At 50.9% G+C, this 19,033-nt stretch overlaps 1 protein-coding gene across 2 annotated transcripts in view; it reads right to left on the bottom strand.

The window, feature by feature from the left end:
• The window catches only part of ATP2A3 (ATPase sarcoplasmic/endoplasmic reticulum Ca2+ transporting 3), a 52,205-nt gene extending 39,308 nt beyond the window's left edge, over positions 1-12,897 (bottom strand). For both annotated transcript variants that reach the window (XM_042025952.1, XM_042025953.1), the window contains exon 1: positions 12,683-12,897. In XM_042025952.1, coding sequence (XP_041881886.1) covers positions 12,683-12,800 — 118 coding nt within the window. In that variant the 5' untranslated portion in view covers positions 12,801-12,897. The remainder of the gene's footprint in view (positions 1-12,682) is intronic.
• Positions 12,898-19,033: the final 6,136 nt, after the last annotated feature.

Here is a 19,033-nt window from a genome sequence, read left to right as displayed (position 1 = left end):
AACCCAGCCCCATCGATCTCCCCAGGACAGCGACAGGGTCCCAGTGGAGAACTGGGAGCACCAGGCACCCACAGCCCCACTGCTGCAGTCGGAGGGGGAAAGCTGAAAGGCTCATTTGTTCCTTTTTTGGCCAGCTGAGCTGATCTCAGCAGGTCAGGGACTAGGAAATGCACTTGTCCTGCCCCGCTAAGAGCGGCAAAGAACCAAACAAACCCAGCCCAATATCTCCTTCTCCCCAGAAAATCAGACATGACATTTCTGTGCTGAAGGATAAGCCACCACCACCATGCCCCACTGTCCAGGGAGAGGGAAACAGGAATGGAGGAGGGAGTAGGGCATCAGACCAATGGTCCAAGAAGCTGTGTGAAATAAATAAGGAAAGCCTCACCCATCCCACTCCAAACTTCCTTTCCTTCATTCTTGGAAATGGCTCATCCCCAAAATGCTGGGGGGCACAAGCTCCCCTTCACTGCAGTGCAAGGGGTCCTGGCACAGGGCCACAAACCTTGCCCAGCCCTGAGCATCCTCCTCCTATGCCACAGCAAAAAGCACATTGGTTCCCTGCCAATATCCCACCTCCTTTCCTTAATGCCAGGAAAATAAGGACAGAAGATTTTGCCCATTTCACTCTGAAAAATGAAGCTGCCACTTGGGTTTGCTGCTCCAGTGCCCATGTGGCATTTGCAAGAATAAAGCCTTGGAGAAATTTAAGGGAAAAACCTTGGGCAAATGGGACTTCAAGCAATGTCCCCTCACCCCTGTCCCCATCAGCACCCACAGCAGATCCTGGGATCGCTTTGGGAGTGGGAGGGAGCGGGAAGGAGGAAACCCGTGGCTCCAGCCAGGGATGGATTATTTGAGCAAGCTAAAAGCAGCGGTTTGTTCCCTCCTGCACCAACGCAGTGGAAAGAATTTCCAGCTCCAGCTCCCGGGTGGAAAAGCTAAAAATCTGCATTTAAATAGTAACGGTTTTGGAAAAAGAAGAAAACAAACCAAAAACCCCACAACCACTACAGGAGCTTGAATAAAATAAAGCTAAAAGTGTGGTGGGTTTTTTTAGTTTTGGGGTTGTGTTGGGTATTTTTTGCTTCTTCCTACCTCTGCTTCAGGCAGACCCTTTCCATAACTGCAGGGAAAGGCGAGGGAGTGACTCTGCCTCATCTGGGAACCTTCTGCCAAAGTTACCACAACCCCAAACAAGGGACATGGTGCAACTTCAATATATTCTCTTCTTTCACCCTAGAGACACCATTTTATTTCCTCCTTTGTCACCCTAAACCTTAGTTTTCAGCTAAGTGTTAAGTAAACTGGGAATTTTTGGCCAGTAATGTTTTCTCATTGTTTTGGGCTTTGCTGCAGCCTCCTGCCCTTGGCTGCTCCCCACATCCCTGAGATGCTCAGTTGCCACCCAGAGCCAACCCCCAGACCCAGCACAGTGGCCAAAAAGCCCCAGCCAGGCCAGGGCACAGTGCAGTGGGGGATTTGTACCCTCTCCAGGCACACTGGACAAACTGGGCACTTGCAGCGACTCCAACACCCAGTGACAAAACTTAATAACGTTTTCCTGGCAGGGCTGGAAGCAGTTTAGGAAACCAAGCACAGGGATCTGTGGAGGCAGCAGTGCCAGGAGCCCCAGCGGTGCCCTCACTGCCAGGTCAGCTCAGAGAGTGCCCAGCCCCAGGAAGATTCAAATGCAGCAGGGGAGGAACTTCAGCACCAAAACTGGGCTGAGCCTTTCAGCTGAATTCTGCAAGAGCTGGGAAAGAGCAAGGTGGGACCATGTTTGGGATTTTATTTCTAAAAATCCTAAAGGATTTAAGAAAAATCCTATTCTTCCTAAAAATATTTGAGCTGAAAAGACTCCAGGTAAGAAAATGAGACTAGGATGCATTTTTCCAAAGGGATGTATTTGATTCTGGAGGAGAAATGCTGCTCAGAACACAGCAAATGCTGCTGTGCCCAATGGGGGAACAGCATCCCCCAAAACTGCCTCTCCAAGGACCAGCTCCAATATCCCTTTACACTGAGACAAGCAACTTCCATGAGGCTGCAAGCAACCATCAAGGATATCACATTTGCATGTCTTGGAAAATAAACCAATAAATAATAAAAATAAGTAAGAAACAGAAAAAATAAATTATATTACAAATGTAACTAAAGTTACTGAAACAAAGCCCCACACCTGCAGTGCCAATTTTAAAAAAGAAAAAAACCCAAAAAGAACTACAGGATATTGCTTTTAAATCCAAACTGCATCTTTTCCCCTTCCCTGCCAAGATGAGGAACCTGCTCACCCTGACCCCTCCAAAGGCTGATGTTTGTTCTAATTGCTATGTTTTAATCCATATGTTCTAACCAATCCTGCTGCAGCCGAGCCCCAGGGCACAAACTGGGCTGTGCATTTATGGATCATGAAAACCCGGAGTGGGCTGGAAGAGTTCCCTGCCCCAAGCTCGGGGCCAAAGGGATTCAACTCCATCCTCAGTGTGCTGTGGTCTGGAGGGAGTGGGGTTGGAGTATTTTTTCCATTTGTTTGTTTTCTGGAGGAAATGCTTCTGCCATGGCAAACCTGTGGGGAATATGAAAGTCTGAACATGGCATCCCATTCCAACCCACCTCCCATGGCAAATAAAATCAGGGTGATAAAATACATCCAGTGTATCTGCAGGGTGATGCATCCCCGGACCCACATGGGTGCTAATGAGCTGCTTTTTACTCAAACTGTTAATATCAATCATTAATTTATTTTGCAGAACTCCTTGCCCCAGCTGACCTGCCCCCACCCCTCCCTTGGCTTTTTCTGGTATCTGTTCTCAGAGCCCAGTCTATTTTCAGCAATCCTCTTGGATGGGTTTTCATGGAAAATGAAGTCTACCCTGCCCTTAGTTTAGATTATATCAGAAGAAAAAAATTTCTGTAGGATAGAAAAGATCTGTTCTTCTGGATGGGAAAAAGGGGCAAGTTGGACAATTAATACTTTTCATGGATGAACTCTCTGAGGATCACACATTTCTATGTAGTTGAAACAGTTCCTTTCCTGGAGTGAGATACTCAGAGATCCCTGGAAATATGAGTCACTTCTAGGGTTTTTCATAATCTCCTTCCAAGTATGTATAATATCTGTGTGCATGACTATAAATACGAAATATTACACATATATGTATACATACATGATAGCGACATATATTTGTGCATAAGGATAAAATCTTTTTTATGTACCTAAATACAGGGATACCTAAATATATTTGTGTGAAAAAGGGAAGAATAATTTGAATTAGGCTTTTATAAATAGAAGAGGAACCCCAGAATGGGCCTGAGCCAGCACTGCAGAGCAGCCCCATCTCCTCCTGGCTCACTGCAGGACTCCCCTCCGGAGGGGAGCAGAGAAGATCCCTGGCTCTCAAAGCATGCAAAAGCCCAGAAAAACTGCAAAACCCCAAAGGACACCCCAAAGATGACCCGAGGGGAAGCCTCTGTGACGGCCAGAGCAGGCGGACCAGGAACAGAGCTCCATCACTTCCCCTCTCCCGCCCTTGCACTGCTGAGCCAGCCTTTCTCATTTTTACTTTTCCACTCACTCCCCACATATTCCTTAATTTAGCCCTTCTGTTGACTCGGGAGGTTGCAAAATGGAAAAAGGAAAGTGCAAACAGGCAGGTAAGGGGAGGGTTATCCCGACCTCGGCTGCCCGGCTCCCGGGAGCGGGCGGTTCCTGCTCGGCAGAGCCCAGCTGCGCTGATGTGTTACGGTGCAATCCTTGGGGATCCGGCCACCGCCAGAGAGCCCGGAGTCACCCTCGGCTCAGTTCCTCTTCGAGGATCTTTGAGCTTTCACTCCCCGTGCCGAAGGAAGCAGAAGAGAGAATCTCCCCCACCCACACTGCCTTCCCAAAAAAAACAACTGATTTTTATCACCAACAAATGCAAGCAAAACTGTTTCCAAACCAGAAGAAGAAATACCTAAACAAAAAAAACCCTGTATAATAAATCAAATATCTAACACAAAAACCCCACAGTTTTGCATTTGCTCTGAGGGCGGCTCTGCAAGCGCTCCAGGGGGGTTCTCCAGAAAGACAAGTTAAAAAACAAAGGAAAAAAGGCGTTTTGGCTATTCATCACCAAGGAGGACACGGAGCAGCTGTGGGGGCTGGTCCCAGCACAAGGGACAGCTTTCCCGGCCGGGCACAGCCGGCGGCTTTGGGGCGGTTCAGGCACGGAGAACGCCCGGGGCTGCCCCGGCACCGCGTCCCCGGCCCGGCCCGGATTAACTCACATCCCTTCCCCGCCTCCCCCCGCGCCGGTCTAAAATACACAGAGTGGTTAAATAGCAGGAAACACCCGAAGCAAAAATACCGCGGGCAGGAACCCAGGGGCACAGGGGACACGCAAAAGCAAGGAGCGGATTTCCTCCCCAAAACATCGCACCTCCGACGGGGACCGTGACCCTGCCGCGGGCTGGCCCGGGCCACCAGCGCCCTGTCACTCGTCCTCGAGTGCCTTCACCCTTCAGCACGGATCTCTGATAGGGAGAAACAGCTTTTTATTGTGCGTGGTTTGTTTTTTCCCTCCATAAAGGGATCTTTTGTTCAAAGGTGTCCCACAGTGACTTGCAAATGTTAGTGTGGGGGAAAAGTTTTTAATATATATATAAAAGTTATCAGCGGGTTAATAAGTTACATTAGTTTCTTTTATCAAATAAGACAATATATATATAATCTCAAATGGGAGACTATATACATATATAAAATCTCAAATGGCATATATATATATGGATATATATAAAAATCTCAAATTGGACATAGGTTACTCTCAGATGGAGTACATATGTATAATCTCAAATGAGACATACACATACAGTCTCAAATGAAAAACATATATATAAAATCTCAAATGGGATATAGAAGTATAAATATAATCTCAAATGGGTTCCTGTAGGACCAGAGGGTACAAAGCCAGGACCTGCATCAGCACATCCAGCAGATTCCTGAGCATTTAAATTCTAGGATGATTTTGATGATCAGAGCAGTGACACTTAGGTTTAGGACTACTATAGATCTAGACTTCAACAAGAGGTACAACATTTCAGATTTCAGCCACCACGGGTCACAAATTGATGCCATCACATGCCCTGAATGTCCAGGGATGTGTTGGACCAGGCAGCACATGGGTAGATGGGATCACCACCAAACCACAGCCTGACCGCAGCCTCGCCACCTCTGCGGGTGAGAATGAGAAAAGGTTTTTTACAGAGTGATAACGAGCAGCCAAACCTCAAAAACTGGGAGGTTCCCACAGCAAACCAGCAAATGCTTGTTATAGACATGAGTCTAATCTCTGGCAAGGATTAATGCAGCATTTCTTCAAAAGAGCAACACTCTGGACTCAAATGCGACCCTTTGGTCACGAGATGACCGCTCGACTAAGGCAAGTCACCCACGGAGCCACAGCGTGGAGGAGACCCACCAGCGTTAATCCTGGTGGGAATAACGAGCCCCCCGTGCAGCTCTGCTCCTCACAGGCAGCGCTGGGATGCGGGGGGAGCAGGCAGCTGCCTGCAGCCCTGCCTGCCAGGGGTTAACCGCCCACGGAGGAGCCTCCGGCGCACGCTCACGTCATGGAAATACTGGAGTAACCACAATTTTCTCTATTGCTTTTTGGCTACGTTTTTTTCAACATTTCTACACTTCCACCCCAGATCTCTGCTACCTGTTTTCCAGTGAGGTAACTGGTACTGACAGCAGCTCCATTGAGCAGCCGGGGATTTTGTTTTTAAATACAGGTTATTGTTATACTTTCTACTTCCAATGCTACCAACACTGAAATACAAAAAAAGATCATGAGTAACAATACCACCAAAAAAAAAATTATCAGATGCAGAATAATAAACAAAGGTGGGCTGTGGGTTGGTGCTTTCTGGGTTTTCTGAGTAGTAATATTGCACTGGGTTGGACTGAACCCACAGAGAGCTCTGTCCTGCTGCCACTCACCCACGCAGAGTGGCCACAGGCCCCTTCTCCTCCATCCATCCCTTCTACCCATCCCAGTGCCCTCAGCCTCAGCTGTTTCTCCTGCCCAAGGTGCTCTGACTGAGCAGAAGGGGCTGCCGGCATTGCCTTCACCCCATCTGAGATGCCATGGGAGATCATCCATGTGTGCTATGTGAGAACCAGGGGAAGGGGAGGGGGAAAAAAAGGGGGGTGAAAAGGGAAAAAAAGAAAGAAAATATAAAAAAGCAAGCAGAAAACCCCAACACTCTCCTGATAATCACAACCTACCTCAGTATTTCCACCCTGTAACTGAGACCATGAGTGCCAGCAGTGCCAGAAAACATCAGCCTGGCAGTTCAGCTCCTGCTCCACATGCCAGTCCCAGTGCCTCCCTTCTGGAACACTCTTCCAGCCCATTACTGCACTAACCCACATCCCACCAGCCAGCCCAGGAGAAAACAGCCTCGTCTCTGCAACGCCACTGGTTGAACTCAGCAGAGAGAACCAAGGGGCTGGGCAGGGAGCACTGCCTAAGTGCCCTGATGGGCTTTTCCCATTGAAAATAATGAGCAGGAATTGTAGAGCATCCTTGGGCAAGGTCAGCACCCACATGCCCGGTATTACCTCCCAAAGAGGTTTGTTATTCTGCTTTTACTGCCCTAATCCCCTGTGGAATACAGTTCAGCTGTTGCTCTTAACTTCTCAGTCCTTCTTTCAACAGCCCTGAAAACATTAACAGGGATGGAGCATCCACTGGCCCCCAGGCGAGCTTGATGGACCAAGAGAAGGGTTTTGTGGCTGGTCCAGCCATTGCAGTGCCTCGCAGGGAGGAGCCCCTTCCCCAGGAGTGGGGCAGCACCAGCTGGAAAAAGGGTGCAAACACTCAACATCTGGCTCATAGCTTACAAAAAATAACCTTAAGAAACCCCCCCAACAATACTTTGGAGGGGTATCAGCATCCCAACTGACTCTGCAAGAGCTGTGTGTGGGAGAAAAATCAAAGCCATCTCCTCCAGAGGTTTGAACGTATGAAAAAGCATCAAACCACCTCATTTTTCAGGACTGTGAAAATAGAAGCATTTCAGCGCTACCAGCAGCCCTGTGAGGTTTCTGATGCCTTTTGATGCCCAGTTCAGATCCCTGGTGCCAATCACAGGACAGCACCGGGAATGCTGCTCTCCAGGGAGGTTTTGTGCATCCAGGATCAGCCCAGATCTCGAGTGCTGCACAGGGCAGCTGTCAGCACCAGAAACAATAACCATCTGCTCTAAGTCACTTGAAGTCTCCCTTGCTCAGCCCCACTTTGTGCCAGCATCTGCAACCCTGGCCCCTGTCAGGGATGTTCCGTGGTATCCATGCCAGAGGCACCACCTGGGCTGTGGCTGTGCCAGGACAGACCCAACACTCAGCCAGGAGCCTCCTATTCTCCCACCATCCCTTTTGCAGGAGCAGATCAAACGCAGAGCGAAAAGGCAGCAAGTTGGATGCTTCTCAAAAATTAAAATTCTCCTTGGGAGGAAGAAAGCAACAGCAACACCCGGCATCGAGTGATGCTTTCTACTCAAGAAAAATGGGTTTGAGGCAAGCTTTAGAGAGCAAAACTTACTTGCAACATCAGTATCAAGAGGATTTTTCAGGGATTTACCCTGAAGGGAGATGACCACAAAAACGGAATGCTTCAGATCAGATCTGGAGATAAGAAAAGGCTTAAAACATGCAGAAAGACCAATGCCACTGAAATGGCTAAGAGGAGAGGTGTGACTTTGTGGTGGTGGCAAGTATGGCTCTAGGATGGTCATAAACTCTTGACTGGAGCAGGGACTTCAAAAGAGACGCCTGAATTACTGGGGAAAAGGATTACCCTGGGAGAAAGGGGGTATTTTGCTACTAATGGTGTTTTTGGAGGACCTGCTCAAGCCCCTTACTGGAAGCAGCACATCCCAAGCCAGCATCTGGGCATCCACAGTGCGTCCAGCTCCTCTTAAATTAGTGTTTTATAGCACCAGCTCTACCACCCCCAGCTTTAAAACCAGCAATGAAATAAAAAAATTCATGAAATAACACTTGTGCCACAAGGCAGACCAGCCCCAGGGGTAAACACAAGACCTGCAGGCACAGTCCCTTCTCCCACAGCACAGTCTCTGCGTCTTCTTGCCCTGCAAATCTTCCTTCCCTGGTTCCTGCAGCATTTAGACAGCAGATGTCAGTTTTTCTGAACGTTGCTCTTGATTCACAGTACTTTTTAAAGGTAGGTGTGAATGCAGGTAACTTCAGAGGACAGCGCAGAGATGAAAATCCCAAGTTTCCTTGTCAATTACGAAAACTTTGCGTAGTCTCTCCCCAAATTTGAAGGCGCTCGCAAGGTTTGAATGCCTCAGCATTTCTCCTCAGGGAAAGGATTTGGAGGAGGAGAAAAAAAACCCCACAACCCGTAGCATGTTTATGAATCAGACTGTTAAGCGTGTGTTTCGGGGGTGGAAAAGGTGGGCGATGCGCAGAGGAACAGAGCGCAGAGTTCGATGAGTCAGAAAATGCTGCTTTTCCTCTTCTTGCTGCCACCTCAAATATTTCAGCGTGAAATAGAAATTTTATTTCTTCTTCTTTTTTTTTTTTTTTTTTTAATTTTATTATTGTCAAGAGAGAGCTGGAGCATAACCTTGGCTCGTTAGCAACCGCCAGCAGCTAATCCAACGTCAAGCCCCGCTCCGCAGGCAGAGTACGCACAGACACGGGCACACGCGTGTGCTGACGGATGTACACACACATCCTGGGAAAAGCACGCAAAGAAATCATAGATCACTGCTGCTTCTAGCAAAACAGGGGCTCGGATGTGTGCTCACATCAGCTCCTTGAGGACGAGCCTCGGTGGGTTTGAGGAGAGCAGCAGCACAGCCCAGGCTGGATTTGGGCTTGGGGATGTCTCTTCCTCCCGCCCAGGCAGGCTCGGCACGCACATGGGAAAATACACACAAGGGTTTGGGGATCCTGAATGAGGCTTACGGAGACACAGGGAGGTGTGTTGGAAAAAACAAGTAGATTTGCTCATGGGTTTTGAGCTGAGCCGGTGCTGAAGCTGGTTTGGATTACACTTAAACACGGTTACATTGCATCTTCAGCAAGGCGTGGGAGGGTCTGCAGAGCATCAGGTACCACGGTGGGGCCACCCCTGGAGCAGGGCAGGTAAAGAAGAGGATGGGTGAGCCCCCAAGGAGGGCGGATGGGCAGGATGATCCTGCCCGGCTGCGTTTCCAACTGCAGCAGGGCTTCTGCTTCAGAGTCAGAGGAGATAAAACACAAGATGAGATAAACACCCCTATGCTGCAGCCTCGAGTTTGACTCCACTGACATTCACAGCCCATTTAGGTTACCGATGGAGCAAATAAAATTATGCATATGCATTAACTCCAGCAATATCCTGCCTGAAATGTATGCTCATTTACACTGAGAAATCCATTTAGAAGAAATAAATCAGAGCTATATTTAAAACAGAAAAATCACTTGGCTGTCCACGAAGCAACTCCTGTTTACATCTGTCATTTCTTGGCAAAACTCAAATCATTTCGAGGGAAATTGTGCCCCTGGTTTTACATTTAGGAAGGAAAATGTTTGCACGCCTGTACCCTCCTGCTCAGTCTGTTATAAAATAACAGATGTGCATTTAGGTTTTTTCATTTGTTTGTGTTTTTTTTAAAGTTCTGTGGTCTAAAAGCAACCTGTGGAGCTTGGAGCTGGTGGATGGGATGAGGTATAGGGAAGCACCTGCCAGGCACATGTGAGACATCCAAAGCATTTATTAATTAAAATTGACTTGGGAGATTCAGAATTGCCGTGGTGAGACCTAAATGTTCTGTGGCTTCTCCAGTTTCCTTGGCAAATGAAAGGCCATGCTGACAGCACTGATGACAGAGCTGAAACAAGAACACAAGCTCTTCCTAATGGAGAAATATCTCCTTCCACTCCAGTAATCTGTACCACACTGCTTGGCTGCCCAGCCACGATCTGGAGATACCAAATAATCAGTATTGCTCTCTGTTTCCTCCTGCAAATGTGTTTGTGAGCACTGGATCTGAACAAACAATTTTAAGCTCCAAAAGAATACCGCCCCCCAAAAATAAAATAATTTTATATCAATCACACCAATGATGGCTGCTTCTCACTTAACGTCAGAGCTTGTTGCAGCTCGTATTTTTTTAAATGCAATAAAAAAGCAGCAGCCAGCAGCTCTAGGAAGTATGTCAGGAGGCAGTTTTTCAGAAAGATGATGTATTTCAGATTGTGATTCACGACCACACTGGCAGTTTGGAGTTCAGGATTAGAAGGAAATGAATGAATGTGAGACAGGAGGGTGCAAAAATGAAAGTAGCTGGAGCTGAAGGCCTGCTCTGCACTTTGAGTCACACAAGATTTGAGTTTTCTTCCCCTTCTTTGCAAGCTCAAACGAGTCCCCAAACTGCCCCACACTTCTGCTGCCAGAGTTCAATTTAAACCTAAATTGAAATGCAATTTGATACAGCCCATCTCCAAACCCAGCTCGTTGCCCCAAGCTGCTCCCTGCAGCACCCTCACCCCAAGCAGCTCTCCCAAACAGGATACCCAAGGGTACCCCAGCACAGCCGAGGAGGTGGGTGCCTGCTGCCACAAAACAACCTGCAAGTTCTCAGCATGCTGCAAGAAACCCCCACTCTTTGCTTAACATTAAGGTTTTAAACCAAGCAAACCACACAGATCCCTATCTGCATGGTTTTAAGCTGTTCTAACCTATGTCTCATTTGCACATGAGAAAAAATTTACTGCTCAGAAATTGCAGAAATTCAGAATTCTTAAAAACCTTCGACCACATTTCACTGAGGGTGTCACTGCTCACATCGTCCAGGCACATCACTGCGAGCTGTGCAGTACAGGAGCTGCAGAGCTGTGCTTGGAAGGTGAAAGACACAGGACACCCCAAAGTCAGAAGCTCTTGTGAACCAACAGGCTGTGAGAAACCCAACGCTGGGGTGTGTGGGAAACAAAACTGCCGAGCGAGGAGAGCACAGAGCCACTGCTTGCAAGAGGAGGAAGCAAAAAGAAAAAATAAAAAGGCAAACTAATTGCCACCACTAATTCTTTGCTTTGCACCTACGTCACACCTTTGAGCTCCCCTTTTCAAGGCAGAGCCCGGTGCCACTGAGCAGCCAACGTGCCTGACTCAGTGATGATGATTCACTTGGGCAAACAGAAGGACAAAGCCACCAGGAGCCCCACAGTGGTGATGCCCATCGGTGACACCCTGCTGCCCAGCACGGACCACCCTTCAGCCACATGCTCCCATGGGGCCAGGAGATGGCACTGAAATTGGGTGCAATTATACCTTGAAATCAGACCAACCACCTGTTTGATAAGGATGTATTTTGCATTAAGGATGTATTTTGCCTTCAGCCCTCGAAGCAGAGGGGTCCCTCCCAGTTAACCAGACAGGTCCCCAGCTGCCCTTCTCCAAAATCAAGCCTAACAGGGGCAGATGTGATGCTCCATTGCTTGCAGCTTATGCAGATGCTCCATGGCAAGAGCTCCCAAGTCCAGCCCTGACCATACTGGCTTAGGTGATGGAGCTGAAGCTGCCTGGGTCAGGGAGCACTGGTGGGATGAGGACACTGAGCAGAGCTCAGCACAGGACGGCTGCTCACAGGGCTGGAGGAGTCACAGCCCTCTGATCCCACCTAACACAGCCCTCCCAACAAATAGAAATGCAGACAGCAATCCTGCCAGCATCTACTCAGGCTTTCCTTAGCCTCATCCATGAGGATCAAGCAAAAAGCAGATGCAACAAGCTCCAACCCAGGAGAGAGTGTACACGCTTATCTCCTTGCACAAGTTAAAGAAAGGACTCGCTACTCCAAAGCACTGGAGCAAACCACCCTAAACCCTCCTGTTTCCTATGCAGAGTTAACGACCGACCTTGGTCACAGGCTGAAGAAAGCCACCCTAAAATCACCTGGGTAGGTCCAAGACACCCCGGCCAGTCCCTCCTGGGCACACTGAACACTTACAAAACACAGGTTTAAAAAATCCCCTTCCCCATGCCGTGAAGATGCCCAGCAGCTCGCAGAGGGTCCCCCGGGTCAGTGTGACACACGGCAGGGCCGCTACACGGACGGTCTCCCCAGCACCCCTCGCTCTTCCACAGCAGCACCCGCAGCCTGGGCTGCGGTAGTGGCGAGCGGGATCCCCCCACTGCAACACCTCTCACAGCTTTTTTGGGGCTTCCCTCTGTCACCCACGGGCAATGAGACCTTCCCCTGCTTCCTTCCTGGTAACAACATATCGCTGTCCCTCCCCGCTTTCTTGTCACTCCGCCAGCGGAATTAACACCCCGCTAATTGCCGACGCTCCCGGCCGCCCGTACCCGCAGTAATTAGCCTTTAATTAAAGCCAGCAAATACTGCCCTAATCAACAGGTGTCCCGCGGCACATCCCCACCGATCCTCCGCACAGCCGGGACCTAGGGCAGCACCCCGGACCTTCCCGGTGCCGGCAGCGAGGATCCCGGTCCACATCCCGATCCCAGTGGGGAGGGTCCCGGTCCACATCCGGATCCTGGTCCCGGTAGGGAGGGTCCCGATGGAGGGCCCCAGCCGGGATGCCGGTGTCCCGTTAGCGCTGCCCCATCCCACCCCCGCCCCGCATCCCACGGCGGTCCCGTCCCGCCGCACTGACCATTGGGGCCGTACTTCTCCCGGTTGCGGCGGACCTGCTCCGGGCTGAGCCCGCAGCTCTCGCTGACCCCGAAGCGGCGGAGCACGTCGAGCACGGGGATGCTGTGCGCCGCCTCCATGCCCCGGCCCGGGGGTGCTGGCCGGGGGCGCAGGAGGCACACGGGGCGCCGCTCGCACGGCGATGCCTCGGCACCTCTCCGCCCGCCCGGCGCCGGGCCCGCCCCCCCGGCACCGCCCCGCTCCGCTGCCCGCCTCCCCCGGGGCCCCGGCCCAGCGCCGCCCCCTCGGCAGCCCCGGGACCGCGGAGAGCGGCAGAGCGGGGACCCCGGGGTGCGGCACCATCCCCGCTGCCGCCCGGGCGGGCCGTGGCAAGGGTTGGAAGGGACCTTAAAGCTCATCTCGTTCCACCCCCTGCCCTGCGCAGGAACACCTTGCACTGTCCCAGGCTGCTCCAAGCCTCGTCCAACCTGGCCTTGGACACTGCCAGGGATGGGGCAGCCACGGCTTCTCTGGGCACACTGTGCCAGCCCCTCACCACCCTCAGAGGGAAGAATTTCCTCCTCATATCTAATCTAAATCTCTCCTCCTTCAGTGTGAGGCCATTCCCCCTTGTCCTGTTGCTCCAGGCCCCTGTCCAAAGTCCCTCTCCAGTTCTGTTGAAACTCCTTTAGGCACTGGAAGGGGCTCCAGGGTCTTCCCGGAGCCTTCTCTCCTCCAGGCTGAGCAACTCCAGCTCTCTCAGCCTGTCGATGTCTCGGCAGATTTCCAGGCTGAGAAATGGGCAGGTTTGTGGGCAGTGGAAAGAGTCCAGAGGAAACAGCTGTGTCTTAAGCAGTTAAGAGGAGAGGTAAAATTTCAATCACAAAAATAATACAAAAAATATCAGGAGCAATAGAAGGAGGTGGGAATGCTGCAGGGATGCAGCTCAGCTGTGGGGTCTAAGGCGGCTGCCCAAGAGTGATGCTCTCTGGGTCCCCTCCATCACCCTACTTCTAGCTAGAAGCCAAGCATGCCCCAATCCTGCTCCTACTCTGCTGGAAGCAGAGCAGTTCCATGTCCACTGACTTTGGTGGGATCAGGATTATCACTGTATGATAGCAGCAGGAGCCCTGGAATTACACATCCCTGCCTGACACTTCTGGAAACCACTGGCACTGTTCCCATCAAGGCGCTGTACCCAGAGAGAGGCAGCAGTGCTGGGCTGCCTTTGTCTTTGGAAATGTGAGAAGTGGACTGTCACTGCAGGGAGACGGAGAAAGGACCCAAGGCACCTCCTGTGTGGTAAAACCTGAGCACCAGTCTCACTGCCTATGTCCCAGACATCCTCCTTCACACTCCTCAGTGCTCCTCGTCCCCACGCTGAAGGCAGAGCATCCGTATTTGAGGAACGGGCTTATCCTGGAGGCACCTGTGTCTTTGCAAGGATTCAGACAGCAGAACTGGCCTCGACCTGTCTCACTCTCCTGTTTAGCCAGGTTCCCTGTCCCTTTCCTGCCCGGCTCAGGAGGGGCCAGAGCTCCAGTTACACCACACAAGAGTTTTACATCACTCTTTGCAACACTTGTTGCAACGGGCTACTTAAATGACTTCTTCCAGCAGCAAAATGACTTTTTTTAGCAGCTCCCCCATGCAGCAGAGATCAGCAGCAGCACCATGACGAGTTACCCTGATCTGGCCCCCAAAATCCATGGTACAAGCCAGCTAAGGGTAACCACCACCACCACATCTGCAGGACTTTTCAACGTAGTGCACCTGACCCGGCTCCCTCACTCCAGCAATTTTTCCATGACCCAGCTCAAACCTGCTCCCCATGTGAACACCAGTTTCTGACTTTTCAGGTACTTCCAGTTTTCCCACTGTTGCTGGAAGAAGCCTGTAGCTGATGGTGACTGGCACTGCTCTCCAGCTGAGAGGGGAGAGGTGAGACAGCTGGAGGGTGACAAACCCAACTTCTACAGAAATGTACCCAAGGCAGAGGCGGAGACAGTGGCCAGTGTGAGGAAGTGACAGCAGACATCCCAGGGAGGAACTCTGGCTTATTTATTTCTATGTAAATTCATTTATAGAAAATGTTTTGTGGCTCCCACTGGAGTGGAGGTCATGAAGAAATGCAGGTTCAGTTTTCGAGTTTGATAAACTCAGTTTTTCGGTTCACCGCAGCTGAGGCGTGGGAGGCAGAGGGTGCTCCAGAGCTCAGCCCGGCATGCCACAGGCCCTCCTGCAAGATGCAGAGCTCCCAGCCCTGCGAGCTGGCCCTGCTTCAAGCTCTGTCATTGTATTCATCTGTCTCTCATGAGTGTTTTGGGAGGAAAAGTTCTGTTTCTGCTGCTGAGCCCTCCAGGCAATAGTGCTGCCCTTGGCCAGAGTCTGCCCCAGGGCTCCCTGGCTCATGGGGCTGAGTAGTTCCAGGATTCCAGGATGGATCAGGCTGGAAAAGACTGCAGTAGCTCATCTGGTCCAACCTTCCTGCTCCAGCAGGGTCATCCCAGAGCAAATGGCACAGAGTGTGTCCACAGGGTTCTGGAATATCTCCAGTGAGGGAAACTCCACACCCTCTCTGGGCAGATAGTTCAGTGCTTGGTCACTGTACATGAAAGAAGTTCTTCCTCATGTTGAGGTAGAACTTCCTGGGCATTAATTTCTGCCCATTGCCTCTTGTCCTATTTCTTGGCACCACTGGGAAGAGCCTGGTCCATCTTCTTGACATCTTCCCTTCAGATAGTGACAGACATGGATGAGGTCCCCTCTCAGCCACCTCTTCTTGGGGCTGAATGGGCCCAGTTCCCTCAGCCTGTCCTCCTTAGAGAGATTTCCACCAGGTGCCTGGGAAGAATTGATGTGATGTGAAAATATTAACTCATAATGTGCTCCTAGCCAGGGGCACAGAGGACCTGATGCAATAGATCATCCCCAAAACTTGGGAGCTGCCCTCAAAGCAGCTGCTCTGGCAGGGATGGGACAGGACCCCTCACCCCCCAGCCTGCAGCCCATGTGGGAGCCCATGATAGGCAGCTGCTCAGGCCTTGTTAGCCTATTTCACAGCAAACATGCTGCTCTTAGAGCAAGGCTTTTGGAAAGAGGGTTCTTGGTGTCCTCCTGGGTGTGATTTAGGCGAGGTCCTACTCCACAAACTCCCTCACCTGCAGAGAGAAGGTGAGGGTCTGGTTTAATGCTCATTGTACAGGTAGAGAACAGAGACAAGACACAGACAGCTCAAGCTGTGTGACTGTGCATGTACCACCTGGAGACCCTCATTGCTCTCCCCAGCGTCTCCTGACCCTTTTGTCACGTTCTCCCACACTGGCAGCTCCTCCAGCCCAGCAGTGTCCCACCCCACACGTGAGTCCCTACCACTAGGTCAAGTGCAGGGTGTTGTTCCTTCTTCTCCCAGTTTCATCGGATGATGCCAGTCCTTGTACTGGAAAAGAGCACGAAGGTGATGTCCCTGCTGCAAAGGTTCAAGTTTGACATGGCTGGGAGTGATTGAGGTGGGAGTTACAAAGGGAACATCTGGCAGCCCTGGTAACAAGACAGCGCCATCTCCCCCACCTATAATTAAGCAATCCATAAAAACCATTAGCGACCGGAAGTGGTAAATTAGTCAGTGAGGGAAAATGGACTGAAAACACACTCAGTATTGCAAGCAGACATCCCGGGCTGTGGAGGGAGCTGGGCTCCATCCCTGGCAGTCCCTCGAGTTTGGGGGATTCCCTTCTGTAGCAGGTCAGCCCTGAAACAAAGCGCAAACCTCCTTATTTATCTTGGCTTCCCCCACGATAATAACTTTTGGAGGTAGACAATCTTAAGAGAGCCATAAAAAGAAGAAAGGAATGGGTTTAACACCTCCCAGGCTACGGAGGAGTTTTTTTTGCCGTGGCTGCAGTGTGGGAGGAAGAGCAGGACCCAGCCAGGGCTGACTGAGCGCTGAACAAGACATGGAAGTCTACAGGCAGTTCTGATTTTAATCTTGCTTCTACGAAAGGAAATCAGGAGTAATTCTCCCCAAAGCTGTGGATTTGCACTGCTCTGCTCCCTGGCTGGGGGTGAGGGGAGTGGGATGGCTGGAGCCGCCCCAGAGTCTGTCGGAGTCAGCAGAGAGGCTGCCAGCGGCGCTGAACCGACGCCACGCTCCTCACTCCAAGGATTTTACAATCCATGGAAGATGAATCTTTTGTCTCCACTTTGTTCCTCTGAGATGGGGAAAAAATTATGTTCGCTGGAAAGGCTGAGAGAGCAGCCTGTGTGCTGGGAACCAGCGCCAGGCTCCGGCTCGGCTCGGCATGCGAGGCAGCGATGGGCAGCAGGCGCTAGCGGAGCCCGAGCGCAGGCACGCCACGGGTTTAAGGACTGTCAGCGGCAATTGAGGGGAAAGTACAGGGCTTTTAGCTGACTATTTCATCCTCTTTGTTTCTGCGCCAACGCGGTTTAGCGTCCACATCTCCCCACCTCGCTCAGGTCAAGTTCATCTTAATCCAGAGGGCGTTACAAGTGGGCGGCAGATGCAGGAGCCAGCCCTCGGATGGGCATTTCGCACCTTTTCAGGGATCTCATTGCCACCCCCTGAGCTCACCACAGCTGCACGCCCGCAGGAGAGGAGCCGAGAGCCCAAGAAGAGCAAATTCAGGGTTAACCACCCCAAACAGAGCTTCAACTCTCTCCCCTGGCCCCAGGGCTGTCACACACAGGGGTATTAACTAATTAGAGGTGACAGTGCCACTGCCATTTGTCCTGCTCCAGGCTTCCTCTCACTGCATACCCCAGTTCACAGACAGCAAATGCCCATCCACAAGGGAGAATCAGGAACGGCTTTTTTTTTCCACGGTAGCTTAGATATTTGCTTTTCCTACGGAGAAAAGAAAATAATACTCCTTGAAATAACAGTTTGAGGCTTTTCTAAATGTTACACGCCAGGTGACCTTTCAGAGCCAGGCTTAGGGGTTTATTTCTAATCCCCCAGCTAGGACTTGCAGCAGCTCTGGGTCTGTCCTGCTCCCTGAGGGCTCAGACATCAATCCTCACCACCACGATGCCCAGGACTGGAGCTCGGTGCTCCCACCCTTCCTGGAAATATATTCCCGTGGCTGTGCATCCTGTGCTGCCCTGTGCACCTTAAGGTGCTGTGGGAGTGTGGTTACCAGCGGGATTTGGCTTCTTGGAGCACAAACACACCCACTGAAGGTGGCAGGGAAGCACCAGGCCTGCCATGCATCCCAGCAGGATGCAGGGGATGATGTGGATTTGCAGCACAGGGCTGCAGCAATCCAGCTCTGCAGAGCCCACCTGGGGCCATGGATGAGAGAGATGGACATCCTGGGAACACCTGGCCAGCACAGGATTTTGAGGCAGGCAGGATGTTACGTCTAGGAAAAACGAGGAGGAACAGTCTGTCTGGACAAGGATTTTCTGTGGGAGGCCATGGCTGCATGAAAACAGAGCAGTCACCCTGTTTCCCAGCTCTGATCCCACTGCAAATGGCTCTGAAAAATAGGATTCAGTAAAGTGTCAGACTTTTACAGCAGCAGCTCTAAAGCATGTGTTTTGGGGTTTTCTTCCATGGCCCTGTCCACAACTAAGCTGGAAGTGGAGCTTTCCCAAGTGCAATGCCCCATCTGGGGCATGTCTGGAATGGTTGCCCAAACTAGATTTGAGCTTGGATCCTGTGGTGTTTCCAAACTCCCTGGCATTTTCCCCCAGCAGCACACTTAGGAGCCTCTGTTTATGAATCCAGACCTGTATTGGCCCATTATTATTTCTTTTTAACTGTATTCCAGTTCCTTTCAAAGGCAGGAAAATACATTAATATCCATTAAAGGGGGAACACCATGACCCTCCCTCTGACACTCAAATGGGTTTTTTCCTGATGCAAAATGCGTCCTGGAAAAAAATGTGCCTTTGTGGTGTGTCATTCCTGGGATTTTGCTGGAGTTAAGGAAACAGAGAAAACAAATAATACAACAGGAGGCTCCTGGGCAGCACCAAGAATCCCTCACATACCTGGGGCTGGGCTGATGGTTGAGGTGTTTAATTCAGCCCTCTCCCTGTGGGCAAAATTTCACTCCATGTTTCCTTCTAGCAAAAGCAGAAGCCAAAAGTGGAAAAAGGTCTGGTTTTCACCAGGCAGAAGGAACAATTCCTGCTCTCCATGGAGATGTGATGTTCACCAAGGGGAGGGTGAGGGCTGGAGACTTGCATGGCCCTGGACCAGCATCACCAGGCTTTGCCTCTCTCTTTCATATCCTCAGCACTTTCCTCTCCCCTGCCAAGCAGGAATTGCAGGATATCACTGCACCAGGAACTGGCCCCCTCCGACTGCTTGTGTCCATTGTCAGGGGACAAACATCACAGTGGCTTG

The sequence above is a fragment of the Corvus kubaryi genome, unplaced genomic scaffold (genome assembly GCF_017639235.1).
Source record: "Corvus kubaryi isolate FWS band 111438036 unplaced genomic scaffold, C.kubaryi_AGA036_p1.0 37284, whole genome shotgun sequence".
In the NCBI taxonomy this organism is placed as follows: domain Eukaryota; kingdom Metazoa; phylum Chordata; class Aves; order Passeriformes; family Corvidae; genus Corvus; species Corvus kubaryi.
Note: the sequence above shows the minus strand (reverse complement) of the source record. Positions and strands in the feature narration are given on the sequence as shown.